A 22460-nucleotide genomic window follows, 5' to 3' on the forward strand; every position below is an offset into this window, starting at 1 on the left:
CATACCCCAAATAATTCAACGTCTTTGTTCTTTTCAGTGAGATGGGCTAAATTGTGCTCTCCCTTTCCTCAAACTCTATGCTATCAAACTTCCTTTAATCTTCAAGTCCTAGTTTAGCATAAGTTACTTCCAAGAGGGGCGATCTCAAAATACAGTCCGAATACAGTCAGCCCGAAGGAAGGAACTGACTCTACACTGGACACAAAGATTACTGGAGACTCGGGATGCTTGTAAGGAGAGCCAGCAGAGCTCACTGGCTCTTTGTGCCACAGAAGGACACGAGGACAAAGTGTCCATGTGCAGGCGGGGCACAGTCACCAGAAACGCAAATGGCCAGCACTGTACTCTGACAGACTACAGAATCTTGAAAAATATAAATTTCTGATGTTTAAGCTACCTAGGTACTGAGAATTTGCTATCAGCACTAACGTGGAACTCCAATTTCTTTGCTTCTTTTTACCGTACCTCTTCCTCTTAGCAACTCAAGCTTAGTACATCAACATCCTCACTATTTTCGTTCCTTATTCCTAGGTGTCATGAAAACTTGTCTACATTTTCTCTTCTGTATTTGTCTACTTCTCGCTATGATTCATGTTTCTAGACTAGAGATGGCAAACCTTTTAGAGATTTCAATACCCTGCTGTGACACATGCTCTATAGATTTGCCCCACTGTTCTAGGCTCACTACACAACTTCAATAGTACTACTAGCAGATTTTTGCTCTTGGAATGTCCTCGTAAGCTCACACTGGACAAACTAGTCCACAGATATTAACAGCAAACACTGAAAAAAAATTTTTAAATGGCTGAAAGAACAGGAAATTAAACTATAGATTCTAATTAGAAGCCTACATTTGGAAAAGAAAAATATTGAGTGTCCCTTTCAATGGCTTTGAGACTGAGGGTTTCAGGAGGAACCAGGAGATGCTGTTAAAACTCTAAAAGAAAGCCCAGAATTTGGCTGGACTCCTAAACTAGTGTGTTGCCTTTAGAGCAACCACATCTATAGGAAAAAAAAGAAGAATCCCAGAAAAAAGAAAGAACTAATAAAAGAAAGATCAAATTCTGTATACAAGCAGTTCAGATCTCTGGATGACCTTAAATCACAAATATGCAGGGTCCAGTTAAAAATAAAAGAATTAAAGAGATGTTAAACCAGCACCCAATAGAGAGAATTGCTTTACTTTAGTCCAAAAATCTTTCTTGCTAAAGCAAACAACATAACGATTCAAGTCTCCACCTTGTAACACTCACAATCTCTAGTCCACACCCAAAGTTATGTAACACACAAAATAAAGAAAAAAAGAAAAAGAAATGAGAAATGTGTCCCATTCTCAGGAGTAAAGATGATTAGCAGCGTGTGATGCTGAGGTGAACCAGATGTTGGCAAGGATTTTTAAAGCAGCTGTTACCGTGCTCAGAGACTTAAAGGAAAAATACACTGGGACAATTGAAATGACCAGAAGTTTTAGCAGAGAAATAGAAGTGATTAAAAGGCGCCAAACAGAAGTTTAGAAAAGCATAAAGTTGGAAAAAATACCAGATAGGATTAACAGCAGAAGGAAGCATGAAGATGAAAGGGTAGTGAATTTGATGATAGAAATTATCCAATCAGTGAAATAAGAAGAGAAGGGAAAGCAGAGAAAAAGCTCCATTTTTCTACTTCCAGTTTCTCACAGTTTAGCTCCCACACAACCACAAAGCCTTCTTTTCTTCAATTGATCCCCAATTTTGTATAAACACCAGTTTCACCATACCATTCAAGTCAGGGGCCAGGTAGAGCGGGCCAATGGCTTCCTAGGTCACACTTTGACCCAAGACATAATCCAGGATCACAGTAGAACAGGCCAGTCTTACTTGACATTGGTACCACACTGGGAAGGAAAAAGCAACCCAAGTTCTGGGCACATGATTCCTTATCTGACTGTGGTAAGTTACGTTGTCAACTCCGTTGGCTACTGCAAGGCTGGACTGGTCAAAAATACTGACAGTGCTATTCAGAAATAACATTTCTTTGGAACAAGACAACCTTTCAGATTCCTGAAGAGAGGCTGTTCTGGAACTAGCTTCTTGGTGATGATAGTTAAAAGGATGCTCAAGAGGCACATCCATAGATAACCATCTCTAGAGAAAACATAATCAAGAAGAACAAGGTCCTTATACAGGGACAAACAGCACTTTGAAAGAAGCACAACTCATGAGATGCTGGCCACTGCTGGCCTCTCGTGCCTTCCCTGGTCACATGGTTTGTTTTGCTCTGATTTGAAGAACACCTTGACTGTCACTTAAACTGTTGCCTCTTGAAGAAATTATTCTGAAGGATCACTTACCAGGGATCTGTCTTTACTCCTGGGACTGCCTATGGAGGAAGCTGATCTGCCTGTCTTTGGGCTCTGCACATAGGGGTCATTTGTACCTAGAATACTGAAGAATCCAGAGTTTCTAGAGACTATTCCTACATCTGTCAATGAATCACAGATGCCATGTCAGGTACTGAAAGAGTCCTGGGAACTGATGTGGGAGTGTAACTTCACAATGGAAAGTCTCACAGTGTAATTACCCCGCGTGTGGGACAGAGGCAACCTCAAGCACAATGCCTGACCATACCAGACATCTGCCTTCTGTACTTCGTCACACATGACGTGCGTGATCATCTTGCTATTCTCCGATGATGCAACCAGGACAGTGGGTGACAGTGATGCAAGGTCCTGATCCAGCCAACAGTGGGGCACCATGCAGGGGTGCACATCTCTCTGACCAACAGCCCCTTCTTGGAGGAGAGTTACGGCTTCTTGTTTGTGAGGGCAACTTTGAGACAGGCTTGTCTTTTCTTCACCATCCCTTTGGGGACTGGGGCTTCCCAGGAAGAGAAAATAACCATGATTTGTTTATATATTTGAATATGAAAATTCACATTTGGAAGGAAAAGCTTGAGTCTGTTCTTTGCATTTACGCCCCATTTAGAGTTATTGAGTATTTGTAGCTATTTTATCCCCATGAAATTGGCAAAACTGCTTTGGGAAAAAAGTAAGCATTTAAACTTCCAAAGCATAAAGCTTCCACATGTATTTTTCCTTTTGATGAATTAGAAGAATCTTAAGGGACCCAAATTGTTGCTTCCTTTTTAAAATTTTTTTCCTATTAAATGAGCTGTAGTTTTCTGCTTGGTTGAAACTGTTTTTGTCCCCCCCCCCAATTTAGTTGATTCTCAAATCAAGGAACATTTTCCCTTTTTTATTCTTCTCTATGAATAAAGCAAGTGAGAGAATTGTCAGATTCTATAAGAAAAAATGAAGTTCATTAACACAGAACTATCTCAAATTTGAATTTTTCATACTGAATAATTAGGGCAATTTGTAATTTTGTAAAATTTCTCATGCTATTATATTATCAACCACTGTACTACCAAAGGTGAATTTTCAGATTTGAGCACAATTCAAGCCTAATTCTCCAGAGCACGTTGTGTAGGTGACAACAGTTGTTTCTTGGTGTCCTACGTTTCTCTCCTTCTGCCAGGCTTGTTCTACACCCTCTCTCAGGCGGACCCTGCTCCCCAGGCTCTCGGCCCTCGGTGGCTTTTCTGTCACAATCCCACACAGAACATGGTCCGACTTTGGTCCTGTGGATGCTCGGCCATGTTCAGCTCCCTGTCAGTTTCAATTTCCCTATCTTCCTGTAAAATAGAACAGTTGGGAGCAAAGACGTAGAGAAAAGATCGCACTGTTTGAAGGAATGCTTGAATGTCAAGTATAAAATTCTGCGGCAGGCAGCATAGAGTGGTATAACCCTCCATCTCTCAAACAAGCGAGTTCTGTTCTCTTAAAACAACCCAGTCAGGACAATTGCAGTAAGGCACCAAGACAACACCCAACAAAAAGAAAGGTCAGATCCCTGAGGCCTTAAGCCTTCGAATCTGAAATACTGCATCCCCCAGTACAGGAAGAACAAGGTAAACACAAGCAGCGATCGAAAAAAAACAATGAATGTTTAAATTTTTAAAAATGCATCACAGTCATAGACCCGTTGCCATCAGTCCCCCTCAAAACATACCCCTTGCTTCAAACATGCTCGCGCCATCGTTCTCGCCAGCTTTTGAAGCAGCTCTGGAAGGTCCCTTTCCTGAGTGTCACCATGAGCTGTGATCAAAGACACAGTGAATGCTGCTGGGAGTGATGCTCAGCAAGAGAGAGGCTCCTAAAGACATTACGGTGCGTCCGCATCCGTCTACGTGACTTCTGGTTCTTCCCCCAAAGTCAAACTGACCACGAAAGGTCAATGTTTGGAGTCAATGCACAGCACTGAGGCAGCCGAGAACTAAAGTGGACTAAAGACACTCAAGAAAGAGAACTTCCAGAACTGCTTCACAAAGTAGCAAGAATGATGGGATGAGTGTGTTCCAAGCGAGAGGGAGTCGTTTTAAGGGAGATTAATAGTAATAAGGCTTTTACTGTGGTACCTTTTTGAGAACATTGAATGCACACCACCTTTGAAATCACATCTCATACCATGCTGTCCAGGGACCGAACTGAAAGACGGTGTCCACAAGCAGCCCTGTTTCCACGTCCCATCACACTGACGGGCCACACCAGAGGCTGTGGTCTTTACACGCAGATCGGGACACTCACTTTTACAGTCAACTCTGATAATAAATGGCACATGAACTCAGAAACACCTGAAAGGTTTAACATTTTTTGGAATATAGAAGGAGAAACGGGTAAAGGCTTGGACATCTGTTTCAGGAATTGGCTGTCATCTCATCCTAGGGCAGAAAAAGATTTTATTATTTATATCCTCAACACAGGGAACGCATTTTACCAAAGTTAAGCAGAAATGTAGCTGCTCTGTTAACTACGGCAGTAACCTGGGCTTGATCTGCCCTACTTCAACTTGGCCAAAGTCTCTGCTGCTAAGGAAACAAAGTGAGCAAGAAGCACTGAAAAGTCCACTAAAGAGATGTCGTTCATGTTGATGAATGGAGCCCGATGCCGCCTCTGAGAAACTGAATGGTGTCGCTTGTGGGACTGGGAAGGAAACGCTATCTTATTCCTACCATGGATGGTACCCGCCACTCATTCAGAAAACGTCTGCCCCACATTTGTCGATGTTTGCTCTTAATTTATGTTCTGTAGCTGAGACTTTCACATCTGCTAATCAGTCTAGGAGACTTCCAGAGAAATTTAGTTTATGAAATACATGTGCGAGCACATCATCAAGCACAAAGAAGAGGGAGTGCGCTGAACAGCACCTGGCATCTCAGTCAGACAGCGGGACAGATGCCTCCCAATGCTTGTCTTGGCTTCCAGGCTGAAATTCAAGGACCCAGGAGCCTTTGCAGTAATCAAGCAAAGACGCGATACATAATTACATCTTTTATATCATCCTATCCCCCAGTTCCTCTTGTTATTTGGCCGAAAGGCAAAGCTCCAGAAACTTGCCTTTGTCTTTCAGGTTTACCCTCCACTGTGACGTTCCGGAAAACTGGCCTCACTGAGCTATTACATCTCAGTTCTTCTTTTGGTTTCTTCTTCCTATTCATACATAAGAGAAACTAATAAGACAGACGCACTCTCTGTTAGAAAATAGTTCAATACTTCCACTCCCTTGGTAGAAGTATCACCTCTGTGGGTCCAGGGCTGAGTGGACACAGGGAAACTTCCTTGATAATTCACCTTCACACTCCTCGGCTCACAGAAAGTGATCCTAGCCTCACAGAAAGCAGCACTGGCCCCAGAGTATCTCTTTCGGGGGCTGGAGAGGAGAGAGCGGAAAATTCACTCTTCCAATCTGGTCTGGAATTCTGCTTTTCCGTCCTTCAATGACTTGTTCTTTTCCCAAATCTACTTCATCCGGGCTGGTGCTCACCAGTTTCTCCACATGTAGATTTATAAAACGCTGACAACACTTCCATTGGTGGGCATTCAAGTAAGCTGCTCTATCATTGACGATGGCAATGGGCAAGGATGGTCAGTGGCTGTGGAGAAATACGGAAAAGCAAGCTTCTGACTAAGCAGAGAGGCCTCCCCCAAGGGGAGTGACGCTGAACTGCTTGGTGCAGGTTGGCTCCTTTTCGGTGTTGACTTATTGCGATGGTCATGTGTCAGTGGGGAGCAGCAGCCTGGCTTTATCAGAATCTCTGTTTTTTTTATCTTGCTATGTTCTGTTGAATACGCTGTTCAGTGTTTCCCTCACAGTACTATTTGATGCTTGTTTTCTTATCTTTTCTCATCTAGTTACACAGGGACCTCAGAGACAACTGAGCACCTAGCAAGCCCTCTCCTCCCCCAATTATCAGGACCTGTGAGTTGTGCTGATTGAATACACAGACGTCCACATAGTTGCCTTCTTAGTTCAGAACAGGTGTGTCCAAACCAAAAGTAATAGTGTGGCCCCTCAGACTGCCAACTGCTCACATCCTGTGGCACTTAGTGACATTTTCAGGAAAGGCTGGCAAGGTGCTCCGTGGAGACTGCGTGAGGAGGGTGCAGCGCAGTGCGAACCCTGCCCCAGCGCCCACCTCGAGGCCAGTGCCAACCATGCCCATGGGCATCCGATGCTACTTCACTTGTGTGACTGGGTGGGCAAAGTGCAGTGGTCACCAAGGCTGCTATTTCACCCACCTACACCTGTGTCCACGAAGACGGGCTTCTGCTGTTACTAAGCAGGCACGACAGTTTCCTTATGTAATTGCTAAACTCAGGCTTGTACAATTTTGGAGAGTAAATTAATTAAACTATTAAAAAATAAAGGAAGTGCTTATTGCTTATATACATTAACTATGTTATGTACAGTTCCTCTTTACTCAGTGCAGCTCAGGGAAGGAAGTCAAGTGGCTGGTCATCCATGGTTTAGATCATCACTTTCCCACTGCCCTGGTACTGGAAATTGGACCCAGGGCATTTCTACCGAGCCACATCCCAGCCTTTTTATTAATTTTAAGATGAGGTCTTGGTAAGTTGCTAAGTTGCCCAGGCTGGGCTCAGACTTGAAATCCTCCTGCTCAGCCTCCCAGAGTGCTGGGATTTTAAGCACACACCACCATGCTCGGTGACCTTCATCATCTCCTGCTTGGCCTTTCACCTAGTGTCTTGGTGAATCATCTTTTCTCCTCTGATTTTTTTCAATCCATTTCTCTACATCAGTGGCACTCAGAAAATGATGAAAATTAGACCTAGCTGATCACATTACTCCACTGCCTGAACTCTGGTTATTTTACAAAAGCTGCAGCAGCTGTTCTCCCCTCTCATTATGCATTAAAATTATATGTGAAACTTTAGAAAATATAAATCCACAGGTCCTACTCCTAACTTTTGTTGGTCTCCTGCCTTGCTCCTCAAATGGTGGCCCCAGAACGGCACCAGCGCTGAGAAACACAGAATCTCAGGTTCAATACCTGACCTCCAAAATCAGAATGTGCATTTGAACAAAATGATTGGTTGATTCAATGTGATGTATTCAGTGTTTGTGAAGCACCATCCTAGGGCACTGGGAGCTTCTGATTAGGTCTTTTGAGGTGAATCTAAAGTGCATCAAGGTGAATAAGTGCTGTCCTCCTCTTTAGCATGATGCAGAAATCATCTGTTTCCTTTTATCAGCATCTTTCACCATTGCCACCAGTTTCAATTTCTCTACCTCTGCTTCTCATGCTCTAAAAGTATTCCAAGTGTAAACCTCTGTGCAGCTGCAGGTGTTTGTACATTTGCAGTTCTGGGACTGGCCTTTTCCTCTCCGGTTCCATTTTCCTTCTGATGGTTTACTAATTACCCTTCAAACTCTTCCTTAGGAATGTGTGCGTTTCGCAGAGGCCATCTCCATAATCTCTTCCCTGTGAGTTTTCTTCTCCTCTTTTGCTCTGCTGCTTCTGTGCCCCGTGGGTTGCACCTCTTGGTGGACGTCTTGCACTGGCATTTCCGTTCCGCGTCCTGCACCGAGATTCCCCCAAGGCGAGGACCACATGGTGCCCGTGCCCTCTGAGTGATACCTAACTCATGGCACATGTCAGCAAGCTGTGGACTGAACACAGGGAGATTACAAATCAGGCTTACTTTGGCTCTCTCTGAAAACTTCATAGGAAATTGAATTGGAATGGCCAAGAGTCAGTGCCATTTTTCAGTCATGTCAGCCCAGTTTCCTCTAACTGCAATTGCTGTTTGGCTGGGTCTACGGATGTTCTCTATGGAAAGAAAGTTTGGTGCTAGCTCCCTCGCTTTGTTTGTTCTCTGAGCAGATGTCAGTGAATCAAAGTTGACGGGCTTCCCTAAAACCCCTGCTGCAGTAGAACCCTCCTGTCCTTCGACACACACACACACACGCACACACACACACACACACACACCACCAGCTCTCTGTCTCCGCCTCCTCTTCCTATCAGGGGTCGTCACGGCATTTGAAGATGTCCATAATGAGACGTTGTCTTTGTTTGCGGTCTTCTCTGTCCTCAGAACATGAGCGCTGGGAGGGAGGGAGGGAGGACTTCAAACGCAGTCTGCACTGCGCCCTGCTCTCCTCTCAGTATCACTACAGTGCTCAGTAAATCTTCATACAGTGAGCGAATGGCTGAAACCTGATCTTGGCCAGAATTCTTCAAGTCAATGTTCTCTAAGGTATTTTCTGTGTTGCCCACAGAATGTGCTCTGGGTTGAACTGGTGAATGGGATGTCTTACTGTAGGACTGCTCTCAGCCTTTACTATGCATTGAAGGCATCGAGTTCCAGGTGATGCATCCCACACTCAGGACCTCTAGATGTGAGTTTCTCCATACCACATGGCAGGAAATCATGGGGTCTCAAGTTCACTCTCTCATCCTAACCCTCTGGCCTGGGATTTGCTAACTCAATGTGAAAACGCATCACTTATCGGGTGCGTGTTCTTGAAGGCCCCTCCCCATCTCATTGCACACAGTGGTTCCTAGGACTTGTGCCTGGTTTGTTTCCCATGGCGACTACCCAGTCTGTGGGAGGACCAAAGCATCTCCTCTCGAGGCTTCCAGGCACCGCTGGCTGCTCTTAAACTCTGGACCACCTGTTAGAGTGCAGACCAGAGCTATCTGAGTCTCACTGGACCCTGTGCTTTGGTGACTGGCCAGATGATACAAATATCTAAAATTTATGAGCTCCTCCAAGGTTCCCAAACCTGTAAGTTTTCTATATATTAACCCATTCTTCATTTCAGCTTACAGATGAGAAAAATGAAACCCACTAAGGTTGGAAAGTGTCTCAAGTGCCCAAGTTTACTCAGCTGATACAGAACAGAACTAGAATTAAACTCTGAACTCCTATCTTATTCTTCTCCAAACTGCCCAGTCCTGGCCATCAGCAGGGCTGGCATCCTAGTCTAATCCCTGTGTTTGCCTCTCTCCCGCCCACAATGACTACGTGACTGTGACTTTACCACCGGGTGTGGCAGGTGGTCTCTTTCACCCTCCACCGTTGTCACACAGATTTGACTCAAGCACAGTGGGACCACAGAAAATGTTTAATTGGCATCGCTGTTCCTTCGTGTAGCAAACCCTGTTGATCACCTATCCTGTGTCAGACCCTGCAAAGGTGAGTAACCCTCACCCTCACCTCCCAAAACGCTGAGCATCGAAAAGTATAGGAGTTGAAAAGCCTAAGCACACATCTAATCGGAACTGGTACTGAGACCTATAGCTCGGCAGGTGGGCTTCGCTGAGCGCTTCCTTTATTACGCACTGGCACAGCGCACCCGCACCACTGTGTCTCCCCGTGTTTCCACCTGTGGGAAAGAGACTGACTATAAAGCATCAAGAGTACCGAAGAACCACTGAGATTTGCCCTTCCAAGCACAGGCAACAGGGTATGTTCATTCTACATAATCTCATAGCAGAAGCCACGCTAAGAAAAAAAATCATTCGAACAAATTTTAAACGTGCAGGAAACCACAACTAATTTATAATCATGCCCTGAAGCAGAAGCAAACCATCTGCACACATGTACTTAAAGCTCAAGTGAAGTATGTTCAATGTGGAGGAGACCTCTACCCGTTTATCTGAGCTTATGTCTTACTCAGTACTAAAAGAGAATTGAATGGTTTCGAATAGGGTACAGTTAAAACAAAGAATACCCCTGCAGGAAAAGCTATTTCCAAAGCATGACTAGAATGGGACATAATTATCCTTGCACCCAGAAAGAGGATTTAAACCATTCAGTAGAGAGCACAGAATCACCTCTTCATGGGAGAAAAGTAAGCCAGTTTCCAGCCTTTAAAGCAGTCAGAGCCTTCTTTCACATTTCAGCTGCAAATCATGTGGACAGAAAGCATATGTTGCTTTTAGGGAACGTGGAGAAAAGTGCCACGTGAATAGTAACTGCCACGCACTGTGCTGTGGTGATAGTGGCCAGGTGCTTCTGTGGCATCTCATGTGGACCTCAGGGACTACAACAGTCAAGGTGGGTGAGCCACCCCGTGGGTGCACGGACCTTGGAGGAGAAGCGGAGGAGTCAGGGACTGGGCTCAGTACGAGCAACCCCAAAGCCAGCCCTTCCTGCCTGCTGGGAACAGTTGGCTTCATGAAACCTCCGTGGCCAAACATCTTGAGCTTTGTAGCTTGTTATGGGTGAATGGCTTAAAAATCCCTCAGGTTAAAAATTTAGCACATGTAGTGTGGACTGTATCAAAAGGTCCAAAAGATATTGATGCTATTCAAATATTTATCCCATACTATGAAAGTACATTCAGTCCTCTTTCAGCTCACACCTCTTTAGTTCAATTTAAAAGTCCAATTGAGCCTCTAAGTGCCAGAGGCTGAAAAAATCTTGAGTTCACCTTAGGAAGAGGGCATGGTCCTTGTCTTCGTCCTTATGGTGCTGACCATCTAAGGAGGGATAATGAACTCGGAAGTGGTCAGTTTCATTACCTGCATTTTTCACGGGGGCGGGGCACGCTGTGAATTGTACCCCGACACTTTCACATCTCCAGTATATTTTTCAGGGGATTGCTAAATCACTAGATTGCCCATTCTGGGCTGAAACTTGTGATCCTCCTGCCTCAACCTTCCAGAGTGAAGGGATCACAGGCAAGCAACCAACCCACCCACCTCTCATTACCTACTTTTATGATCCAAGCAAGAGATACGTAGATCTCTTTTCCCGGGGTTTGCTCGAGCGGTCCTGAAGGATAAGCAGGTCTCAGGTAGGTGAAGAACAGAGCCTGATACCACAGTCATGCAAGAGTTCCCTCTCCAACAGCTGCCAAATGAAGGCAGCCCTAGGTCAGTGATGGCGAACCCTTCAGAGCATTCAATGCCAACAAACAGCTGGCTGCAGCACGCTGCCAGCACTGTGAGGAGCAGAAGAACAAGGTCAAGGGTGGCTCCCCCGAGTCTGTCTGACCTGGCTGCATGGTGGGGCTAGAATTTCTGCCATAACTCTGGATAAAGGGCCTGATCAGAGGGAAGCTCATTAAATCCAGCACCCTGCCCCTGTCCGACCGGGTCCACCTCTTCTGTTAGAGTCCAGAGCTTGGCGGCGGGGGGGGCGGTCTTGTCCACACTGGGCTGTCAGTTTTTCTTCCCCAGACACTTGAACTCAAAACTCAAAAGACTTAGTCAGCTGGCTGGGAGGATCTCTGTAGTCAGGTAAACAACCCCTAAGGAGGGTCAGAACCTCACCTGAACAGCTTCTCTGGGCTTGTTCTCTGCTGAGCACTAGGCTGTCTATTTCAGGGCTCACAGAAGCACCATGAGAAAGGGCTATTGCTCCCATTTTGCAGAGAAGGACCAGAGACAGGTACCAGGGAGGGTGGCACTGGGGCCTAATCACCATTTTGTCTTCACTCACTTCGGTAGTGACCGAAGAGATGACTGTGTGAGCAGCTTCATGTTGGAAGGCGTAGCTGAAAACTTTAGGCCTACTCCACACACCTGGCGCGAGCGAAGGCAAATTCTAGGAATGAATGCACACCCATGCGCAGAGAGGAGAGAATTAAAACATGTTTTACACTTTCTGAATCATAGTTCGGGCCAAGGGTCTGACTGCCCACCTAGAAAGTCCTCTTCCACCCTCTCAATCACCATCCCAAATAGGAGTTGTGGATGAAGGATGCCGAGCCCTCATTCTGGGAGATCGCATTTGGGAAAACTAGCTAGAAACCCCAGACTTCTTTAATTCTGTGTTTGATTTGTTTACCAAGCAGAGAGACTAATGCTTCCCTTGAATGACTAATGTGAACACTAAATAAAGTGACAGAGTAAAGGGTATAAAAACTGTCAAGGACCATGCCCTTTCGTGGCTGCTGCCCAGGAGGACAGTCTCTTTTTCAGTGGTTACGCACATAGGGAAATGCACTTGTTCTTAGCAACTTGAGACACCATGCGTCAGACACAGATGCATGGACTGCCTGGACCAGGTGACTGAGAAGGTTTTGAAGGCTACTGAGGCCCCTCTTCTGAGCTATCACGCCAGTGACTTTGTCTGAACACCACATTCCTACATGGGGTTCTTGGGGTCTACAGTTCCTTTGTTCCAGTGCAATCTGTACACCAAACTATTACATGTAAAACCCAGGGTAGGAACATGAAGGAACTCCTTACCAAAACAGCACCTCTGTCAAGAAGCGCTACCTTAAAGCAACTGGTTAAAAACGCAGAATGCAAAGCAAGGCTCAGCAAAGGCACGTTTCTGTAGATCGTGATTTACTGAATAAATGCATCTGTCTGTGGCCACTGTAAATCACAGAGGAAGTTTACGATGGAGAAATTCATTTTTTGTTTTCCTAAGAAAGTATACTCAAAAGAGGTACATAATATCACTTTAAAACCTTCCGTTTTCGATACAGAGAAAATTTGACCTTCACATTTCACCAGATATCTTCATTTGATAAAAATTCCCTGCTAAAATAGAAATGTATGTGATCACAAGAAATCTCATAAAAATAACGAACAGTGCTGTCATTTGGCCTCCGAATGACTTAGCGAGGCCACCTCACCTCTGTTTCAGGACTCTGTGGTCAATCTGCCCACTGTCAAGGCTTTCGGCTGGAGAGAAAGGCGGCACCTGCTCCCCGCGGGTGGCTGGACTGCAGCATTGCTCCACCCTGTTACCAAAAGGGAAGAGCGGCTTCAGGGCCTGTCAGACTAGAGCCACAACCGTTGCCCTCACACTGCCTCTGAAGGCAGAGGAAACCCGCCCAAAATCACGCAGGACTCAAGACTAAGTACAAGAGAAGGACCCCTGCAGCCATCTCACCATGAGGTTCCTGTGTGCTCGGAAGCAGACTGATGCCAGGTTATCACATCACTTACACCAATTTTATATTTTTAAGTTGTGTTAAGACAGTACTTTTCTTTATGAAATGACAGTGATAACAGAGTATGCCAGTCTTAGTTAATATTTTCATTTAGCAAAATAAAATGGCTACACCTGTCAGATCTCTCCTCTGTTCCTTGGCATTTGGGAAAAACATTTATTGTCTGTGATAAGTCATCATCCTAGAAACCTACTCCACTACCTGCAACACTTTCTTCGTGATGCAGCCAACATTCAGGAGGAAATCAACTTGCTCATGACTCCAGGTTAGTCGGTGGTACTCCCAGGCTTTGTATTCAATTTTTTTTCCAAATTCCTGTCCAATGATTTTTCTATCAGATTCAACAACAGCCAAAATCCCAATACTCCCTACCGTATTAGTTACTTTTCCTTTGTTAGAACTTAATACTGGCAACTTAAAGAAGAAGTTTATTTTGGCTCGGGGCTTGATATGGTTTAGTCCATGGTTTTCTGGCTCCAAGGTAAGAGACAGCATGATGAAAAGGTAATGGCAGAGATAAGATTATCAACCCATGGGGGCCAGGAGGCAGAGAGAAGGGCTGAGCCAGAAACAAGAATCCATTCTTATAGGGTGTGCTTTCAGGGACCCACCTCTTTTACCCTGGCTCCACCTTCTAACCACACATTCGGCTATAAATCCACTTACAGGTGCAGTGGCCCCATGATTCAAACACCTTCTAAATGCCCTAATTCTGAACCTATGAGTTTTGGGAGACATTTTAGATCTTCACCAGAGCACCTATCATTTGCTAGGCTCTAAATAGGACGTCAGATAGCCTGTCCAGACATGACCTGCAAATGCTTGGCACAGTAACAGACCAAACAACCACTAACCACTAAATGGAATTTCCACTCAAGTTGAAACCATCTCTCTCAGATCAAGAGAGCCATTGTAGGCTTTCAGGGCCACCCACTTCATTTTAGAGTTGAATAAGCTAAAACTGGGGAAAAATCAAACAAATGCCCAAATTTAAAGAATTAGCAAATATCACAACAGAGGTTTGAAATCAAGTGTTTTATACCTAACTTCACAGTTCTTTCTTAAACTTAGTTTCTGACATTAAGCACTTTCTACAAAGAGTTTAATGAAGTAGTATATTTTCATATTTCTCTAATGTCATTCTCACTTCAGAGTATATTTGTCAAGTTACAGTTCGTTTGGCAAATATATTGGATAATAAGCGAGTATAACCAACAAGCATTTTCTTCTCACATGCAGTTGTAACTCTGCATGAGAATACTCTTTAACCGAAAATCAAGACAATGCAATTCTTAAAGTTAGCCAGCTGCTTACCGGGTAGGGCAACAAGAGCCTACTCATAAATCCCTGTACAATATTCCTTCTCTTGGGTACCTCTGAAACTAACTTTCTCAACCAGATTAACAAAGGTCCATACTTAACAAAGGGCTATTCTGGTCTGGGAAAGGGAGGAGAGATTTGTTCACAGATTATGATCCTCCTCCCACCAGTGGGAATTAACCGAGAGTTAGGTGATTTTTCACGAAGAAGAAACAGGAGCGCCAACGTTTAATATAATCATCCCAGTGAGTGGAAGAACCAGGAATGAAGCCCAGATTTCCTGGCAATCCAACCAGTTCTCATTTACTAGAGAACGTTATGAACTGATCTGCAGTGGAAACAAGGCTGCCTGTTTTCTTCTAAGCTGTGCCCAAGGCAATATCAAGATTCCAGTCAACTGAGAGAACTTCCAGAGCTAAAGCTCTACTCATCCAAACATGCCCGGAAATTACTTTACACTCTCTTTGAAATTTACACCCTCCCTTTTGCTAAAAAGGATTAGGAGCTTGCAATGGGAATTTCACCAAAAAGCACATATTCAAAAGTGCACCAAAGCAATGTTTGGGAGAAATCATTCAAGTAAATCAGTTGGGAGAATTTCTAGTCCAACTGGAAACCAGCCTTCCAAGGTTACCTGACCTCTCCATGCTCCAAATAACCAAATATTCTGGAAATCAAATTACTTATGCTTGGTCTCTGTTAGCATCATACTGCTTACCAGTAAGAAAAAAGTATTTATTACTACAGATTTCATTTTTAAAAAGGTAAAAAAGAAAGGGTAACATCAAACATCACATCTAATGTTTTTTGTTTATTTTGTTTTGTTTTTGGTACCAGGGATTGAACTCTGGACCTTGCCCTTGCAAGGCAGGCGTTAGAACCTTTCAGCTAAGTCCCTGCCCCAGCTAAATCCTGGCCCTCACATCTAATTTTTAAAATCAATGAATAATTGGCAAATATCTAACCTTACACATCTCGCAAAAAGTCTTGTCTATGAAAACACCAAATCTAAATACCTGTAAGAATCTGGAATATAAATTTCTAAAATTAAAATTTTAATTTGATAAATCGTGTAGTCATATCTTTTTTTTATTATTATCATTGCAGGAGACAGTGATAAAAACCCTAAACCAAAAACAAAACTTCCCTCAAGTCCCAGGGCTTTTATTGGCCACCACAAATTCTTCTACATGATTCCTGTGGGGAGCTATCACAGCATTTATTATTCTGAGAATTAAAATATTCACTCTGGCAAAGGGTGGCTGGCAAATTGCATTGTGAAGCCTTTGGGAGTAAAAATTAGCTACAAAGTGAATCCAGAGCAAATAAAGAAGTACACCGTAAACGCACAGGGAAACAGTTTTGGGGAAAATCCGAGATGCCTTCTGCAGTCGCTGGGGTGGGAGCCTCAGCTGCAGGAATTCATTCCCACCTCCGCATCCGCGTAGGCCACTCGTTCCCCCGGGAGCTGGGTGGGGTCTGCTGCCTTCAGTCCTTCCCTAACGGCTGGCATCATGTTCAAGAGAGGTGAACAAAAATGATGCGTATTGATGCATAAGATTTAGTAAAGATATACTCCTAAGTGAAATAAATAAGTCACACATGTGTAAATACCGAATAGTTTCCCTGGTGTGAATAAACTGCAATAATACAGAAGATCCTAATAAGATTACTGACATTTAGAAATGGGAAGAAAGGAGCTAAAGGTGTAGGGAAGGTGGGATTGGTAGGAGAAGGGTAAAAAGGGAAAAGAAAAAAATGTCAGATAATGAAAAGATGAAAATAAAGTGTTTGTAGATGGGGAGGGGAGGAGGGGGTGAAGGGAGGGCCGGGGTAAGAGGAAAAATGAGAATCAAGACTTGTTATGTAGAGGTACAAGATCCCAACAATGAATGTAACTGTACTGTATCCCTAAAATGTACCAATAAATTCAATTAAAGCTGAAAAAAAAATTTAGCAAAGAGCATTATTAGAAATACTGAACACACAAACCAGCTGGAAATAGTTACGGTTTTCAAAGAGTTTTAACCCCGCATGAGCTGCTCCCTGGGAAAGCAGAGACTCGAACCCCGGCGCTCAGAGCATACTCACTCGGGGGCTGCTTCCGCTTGGGTCCCTGGCGCTGCGTCTCTAGGGCATCCCGGAGGCCTCAGTCCTTGGCTCTTCTGCTTGTATTTTTCAATTAAATCCATCAGAACAGCCTGGTGACCAATTTTCTTCACCAGTTGCTGAACCATCCGATCATTCAGTGCTAGCAGAGCGGCCCCACTGATTTCTTCCTCTGGGAAGAAAATAATTTCCTTATGGAATCCCAGGAAAACACAGATACTACAAACGGGCACAACCAAAGTTGTCCTCTGTAGTTATAAAATTAGCCACATTTTTGTCAAATTAGCCACATTTTGATATTGCCTACTTCCTACCGGATGTTTACTCCTAAGAAGGAACGAGGACAGGAAGTCACAATAAAAACTTTTTTCTTTTCACATTCACGACCTTACCCACTCCCATTCTAACAAACATTTTTATAAGGCAAAAAAGAGATCTTGAGAAATTATTCTAAGTAAAACTTCCTCGCCAATATCCAGTATCTGTAAATAAAACACAGCTGACTACATGAGGCAAAAGAACACAACGTGCATGTATCCAACATGCATTTTAAGAAACACCTAAGACAGACAGTTCTTGAAATATTACGTTCTCGAGAAGGCACTCAGTAAATGGAAGAAACTGCCACAGTCTATAAAGACATGAAAAGTTCTCTGATGCAGCATCCCCACAGCTACACTCGCACATGTGCAGACAGTGGGGAACAAAGGCAATCTCCAACAGCAGAGGGCATTCAGGGTATCTGGGTTGCTCGAGAGAAATCATTTGAAAGTGTAAATAACTCACCTTGAAACCTGGAAACTAGCCCTCCTAAGTTTTTCTCCACCAACCAACTGCAGACCTGATCAACTGACCAAGTTTCCATTGTTTTATCTTATAAATAATACACCTGTAGAAAGAAAGGCCAGAGAAAGATTCTCCAGTGTTTTTTGCCTGATTGGCGCTCTTCGATTTTTCTAAACAGTTGGATCCTTTCTCTGGTAGACTCTTTTAGACTCTCAATAATAAGCTCTTCTAAAATTATTATTATTTTTTTACAATTTGCTAAGAAAGCAAAGACTCGTTTTAAAAGCAAGACAGATTTTAACTTATTGCCTGGCCTCATTTCTCAAATTTCTCCACCTTCTACTTTTCCCCACAGGCATCCCTCAGCTTTATTAACACACAGCCCCAGCCTACAATGGGACCCAATCCCTTACCATTAACACCAAGGTTTCTTCACAAAGAAAAGAAAGGTGTGAAATCATCAGAAAGTGGTTGACATTTACAAAAAGGGTGGGCAGGGGAGAAAGGGAGAGAGGGATCAGATAAAAGCCTGACTGAGATACCTAGTAAACTAAGACTGGTTAACCCCTTGCTGCTCCCAGCCAGGCAAGCTAGTTTGTAACCATTTCTCCTTATTCCTTCAGCAAGAAGAGGAAGTAGGAGCCACTTTTCCCAGGAGAATCTCAGTGTGTTTGTCCTTTCTTCCAATGTTATTCTTATGTATTCTATTCAGTTCTAGAACTTTGTTGAGCACTATTGGGATTAGTAAGGTAGCTAGAATAAACTGGTATTTTTAAAACCTTAGTGTGGCGGATTCAAGATTGGAAAATAATTAAACATGTTAATAATTTTCCAAATGAAAGTAATATATACGGAGTTTGCAAGATTGCTTCTTTACATTCTAGCTATTTTTGCATGCTGCTATTCTGCAATTTTAATTTTTTTCTATTTTAAATTATGCATACTAATTTGAATAATTTTTCCTATTTTCCTTGAGCAATTTATTCCCTGTTTTTACAATTTAATCCAAAGGACTTTTAATGGACTTGGCAGAAATTTAAAACATCTTAATCATTTAATAGCACTTTCAGTTTCAAATTTTAATCTAAATAATAAATGTATCAGTACAATAATTCAGTGACTATTGTGTAAAGACAGGAAAAACTACTTTTACAGAAATGGAATTATAAGATAAGATAAAGATACTAATTAGATCATGTACTCAAATTTTATTGCTGGAAGCTCTACAGGTAAATATTCTGGTATGTTTATTTTTTATATATTTAAAGAAGTCACAATTACCATCTCATGATGAGAACAGAAGAGGAAAAATGTTTACCTTTCATGCCTGACCATCTGACAATATCAGCCTTCAAAAATAATTTCCTAGAAAATAAGTACTTTTCAAAGGAATAAACCATGGGCTCCTAAGTATTCACAAACGCTGAACTGATAACTGAAAACAAGGGTTAAATGTAGAAGAAGCCTTTCTGAATTACAGCCTGGGTTTAATTTTTCAAGACAGACAGTAGCCACTGAGCTCCTCCCTAGGCTAAGTAGCAACATCCTTGTGTGAAAAGTCATTATTTGCGAGACACTGGTGTAAATTAAAAATCACACCTTTCTGTCACACTTCTGGCTTCCTTGTGAAGAGCAGGCCTTAGAAAAAAAACTAGAAAAGTAAGAAAAAAAAAAAGAAAATACAATTCTCTAAACTCTAAGATTAAAAGATATGCAGAGTAGAAGACATTGCTTCATAGCCCATCGCTGATAGGTAAAAAGAATTTTGAAAATAAAGGAAGTATGCAGGATCAAACACATATTTTCTAATTTGCAGATTTTTTAATTCAGTTCTACTTCTGGTAAAAACAGAGGAGTTATGAAATTATAATGTGATATGAATATAACAAAATAAAAAATAGTTTCTGCCCATAGTTGCTCTGAATATTTAATAAAATAAAATCGTATCACTACTTAAGCAATGGAATGTCTTTTAAGCAGCAACCTGCAACTTCGTCTCCCATAAATAAGGGATGTATTATTTATGATTTGCACCATGAAGGAATAAACTATATGTCAAATGAGAAGAGATGCATCTGGTAGGTTTACTCTGAGTTTCAGAGACATCTGAAAAGATTCCAAACTGTGAGGGCCACTATTATCCCTAAACATCGCAAGGCACAATACTAAAAAAATGCCTAAAGGGAACTAATAACAGCATTATGTGTGAATGCTCCACCCTAGCCAGTCTCATTATTTAATTAACTTATACTTCAATAAAAAAGTATTAAATATTAAAGTGCTTCATCTAATTGAAGCTGGGAAGAGATAAGACTTTGGGTAAAGCACCCTGCATGTGAACAGATTTTGTTTAGTAAATTTGTTAAAACTGCAAGGAAGATGACAGGGCAAGCAGCTGTGAACATAGTTTCTATTCTTCACAGGCAACGTAATATAAAAACATCCACCACACAGAGGCAGGAAATATGAAAACATTTTGTCATTTTTCTTTCTGCTTGCATTTTCGTTTTCCTGGGATAAAAAACCGCAGACACTGCAGAGATTCCCAGGAGCTTTTCAGGTAGCACACATCCTCTGCTAGGTGGGCTCCCATTTCCTGGATCGGTGACTCCCCCTGCCCCAGAAAGAGCGCCTTCCGCCGCAGTACAGCTGTACGGGAAGGGACAGTCATGTAGCGGAAGTCAGGTCCTGCTTGTGAAGAAAACGGAGTGGAGGTGCAAAAGCAGGGTGAGACTGTCCCTTGGTACAATGTCTGGGAATTTTGTGGTCTCACGGGGACAAAGAACAAAGGCATCTTGTGCTCTGGGATGTTGCAGCTTATTTTGTTTATGTTTGTTTATTTTTTTATCCCCTTCCCTTTCTTGTTGTGACAAAAAAGAACTCTCCCACACTGGGGGTGGGAGTGCAAACTGTACAGCCTCTGTGGAAGTCAGGATGGGGATTGCTCAAAGGATGAAATTACAAATTTCCCATGGCCTGGCTACCCCCCTGCCAGGCATCTTCTCCACAGATCTTCAGTCATCATGCCACAGCAATACTTGCACACCCGCGGTTATAGCAGCACAAGTCCTAACAGCTAAATCCTGGAGTGGCCTGTGTACCCATCAATAGATGACTGGATAAACAAAATGTGGTTCTACATACAGTGGAATATTACTCGGCGACGAAGAATGAAAATTTGAGGCATGTGTTAAAAAATGGAGGCAACCAGAAAACATAATGTTGAGTGAAATAAATCAGACATACTTTGGGGAAATTTAGCATCTCCAGTGGGGGCTGATGTTCACCCAAACCATCACCAGGCCAAGTGGAATGAAATGAAAATATTCAACCGAAACACCTTGCATACCTTAGCCATCAAGACAGCCCCCGAGCTGGGTGAACGATGACACACTAAAGAAGCTAGGAGCCTTACCAGGAAAATAAAGCACATGGAAAAGAACAGTGTGGAGAGCCAGTCACGGGGACTTTAGCAGGCACTGTGGGGCTAATTTCCCCCACAGACTCCTGGAAATGAGGAAATCTTGGTGTGGAACGTAAATGATAGATGTAGTTTAGACAAGTGAAGGAGTCAGGAGAAGCAAGATCAAGAGGACAAATGAAATGCAACAACCAGAAATAAACAAGCTGTAATTTGGGACCTGAAAGTAGACCACACTGCCTGGAGTGGTCGCACGGTAGAGGATGGCAGGAGACAGGGCCTGAAGTTTACCAAGGAGCTTGGAATATTGATCCAAGGGTTTATCCAACAGACTTGAGCTGGGGGGAGGCACTGACTGCTAGGGTGCTCCGTGCTTTCCACAGGTTGCGTAGACAGCGGGTCAGATAAACTTCAGGAAAGGAGTCTTTCTAGTAGCAAATGCTGGGTGGGACAGGAGAGTTTATCCTTCTCTAAGTTCACAGAAGAGCCAGTTTTCCCTTACTTTATAAAACATAACTGTTTATATAAATAGTTCAAAAGGTTTCAGAGGCTAAATTTTTCATTTTTTTAAATTGTGTCACCTTTAGAAAAGCAAGGCGATCTATAAAGCTCGTGACACCAAGTAAAAGCACCCAAAGGAGCAGTCGGTATCCATTTAGCTAAGCCATGTGGATCTCCCATTTTCGTACACGCCAGGTGCTCTCTCTACCAGTAATTGCTTCTGGTCGAAATTATTAATGTCTTGATTTTGTGAAAATGGCTAAGTCTTTGTTGTTATTTTTTCTCTGGCAGAGCCATCTATAATTCACACCACACTGCCAAGATTTGAGAGGTAGGAGAAGCAATGAACACAAGAGTGATCACTTAAAAGGTCTTCTATTTACAAAGAATCTATTGGGAAGACTTATTGAAAATAATGAACAAAAATAGCAACAAGGCAGAGTCCCAGACTTTTGTGCCATGTCTATTTAGGTCTCCTGTCCCCTGAGTATGTCTGAGTTCATCCTGGCCTCATACCGCCTGAATGCCAAAGCCTGGTGGTCAGAGGCACAGTCTCCAGCCCTCCTGGCCCGGGCTGGAGTCGGTTAGTCTGACTTGTGCTGTTCAGTCTTAGCAAAAGCTGTGTATGTCACTGAGACCTCGAGCGAGTTTGAGGCTGTTACTTCTCTCAATTAATTTATGGATTCCAGTGACTATTGACACATAGTTATGTTTTATCTGTTCTGATTCAGTTCTCATCTGGATAAATAAGATGTATGAAGAGATAAAAATGCTTCCCAGAAGGACCTGCACACCCATATTTTAAAAAATTATACATGGAAGGAGGGCAGGGACAAGGGGAAAAAATGAGAACCAAGACCTGTCATGTAAAGGTACAAGATCCCAATGATGAATGTAACTGTACTATATACCTAAAATGGACCAATAAACTCAATTTTAAAAAATAAAATAAAAAATAAAAAGAATTATACAATTACAGTAAATATAAAAGCATAATACTGGAGCAAAATAGAGATCATTCACACAATTGAAATAGGATCGGAACTCAGAAATAGAAATCC

At 42.8% G+C, this 22460-nt stretch overlaps 1 protein-coding gene across 1 annotated transcript in view; it reads right to left on the reverse strand.

Moving 5' to 3' along the window:
• Positions 1-17556, reverse strand: part of Samd3 (sterile alpha motif domain containing 3) — a 55903-nt gene extending 38347 nt beyond the window's left edge. The window contains 3 exon segments of the mRNA XM_010639164.1: positions 12942-13049; positions 16674-16863; positions 17478-17556. Of these exon segments, the coding sequence (XP_010637466.1) occupies positions 12942-13049; positions 16674-16863; positions 17478-17556 (377 nt within the window).
• Between the last annotated feature and the right edge of the window lie 4904 nt (positions 17557-22460).

Source organism: Fukomys damarensis, unplaced genomic scaffold (assembly GCF_012274545.1).
Source record: "Fukomys damarensis isolate Sample0158 unplaced genomic scaffold, DMR_v1.0_HiC HiC_scaffold_14, whole genome shotgun sequence".
NCBI lineage: Eukaryota > Metazoa > Chordata > Mammalia > Rodentia > Bathyergidae > Fukomys > Fukomys damarensis.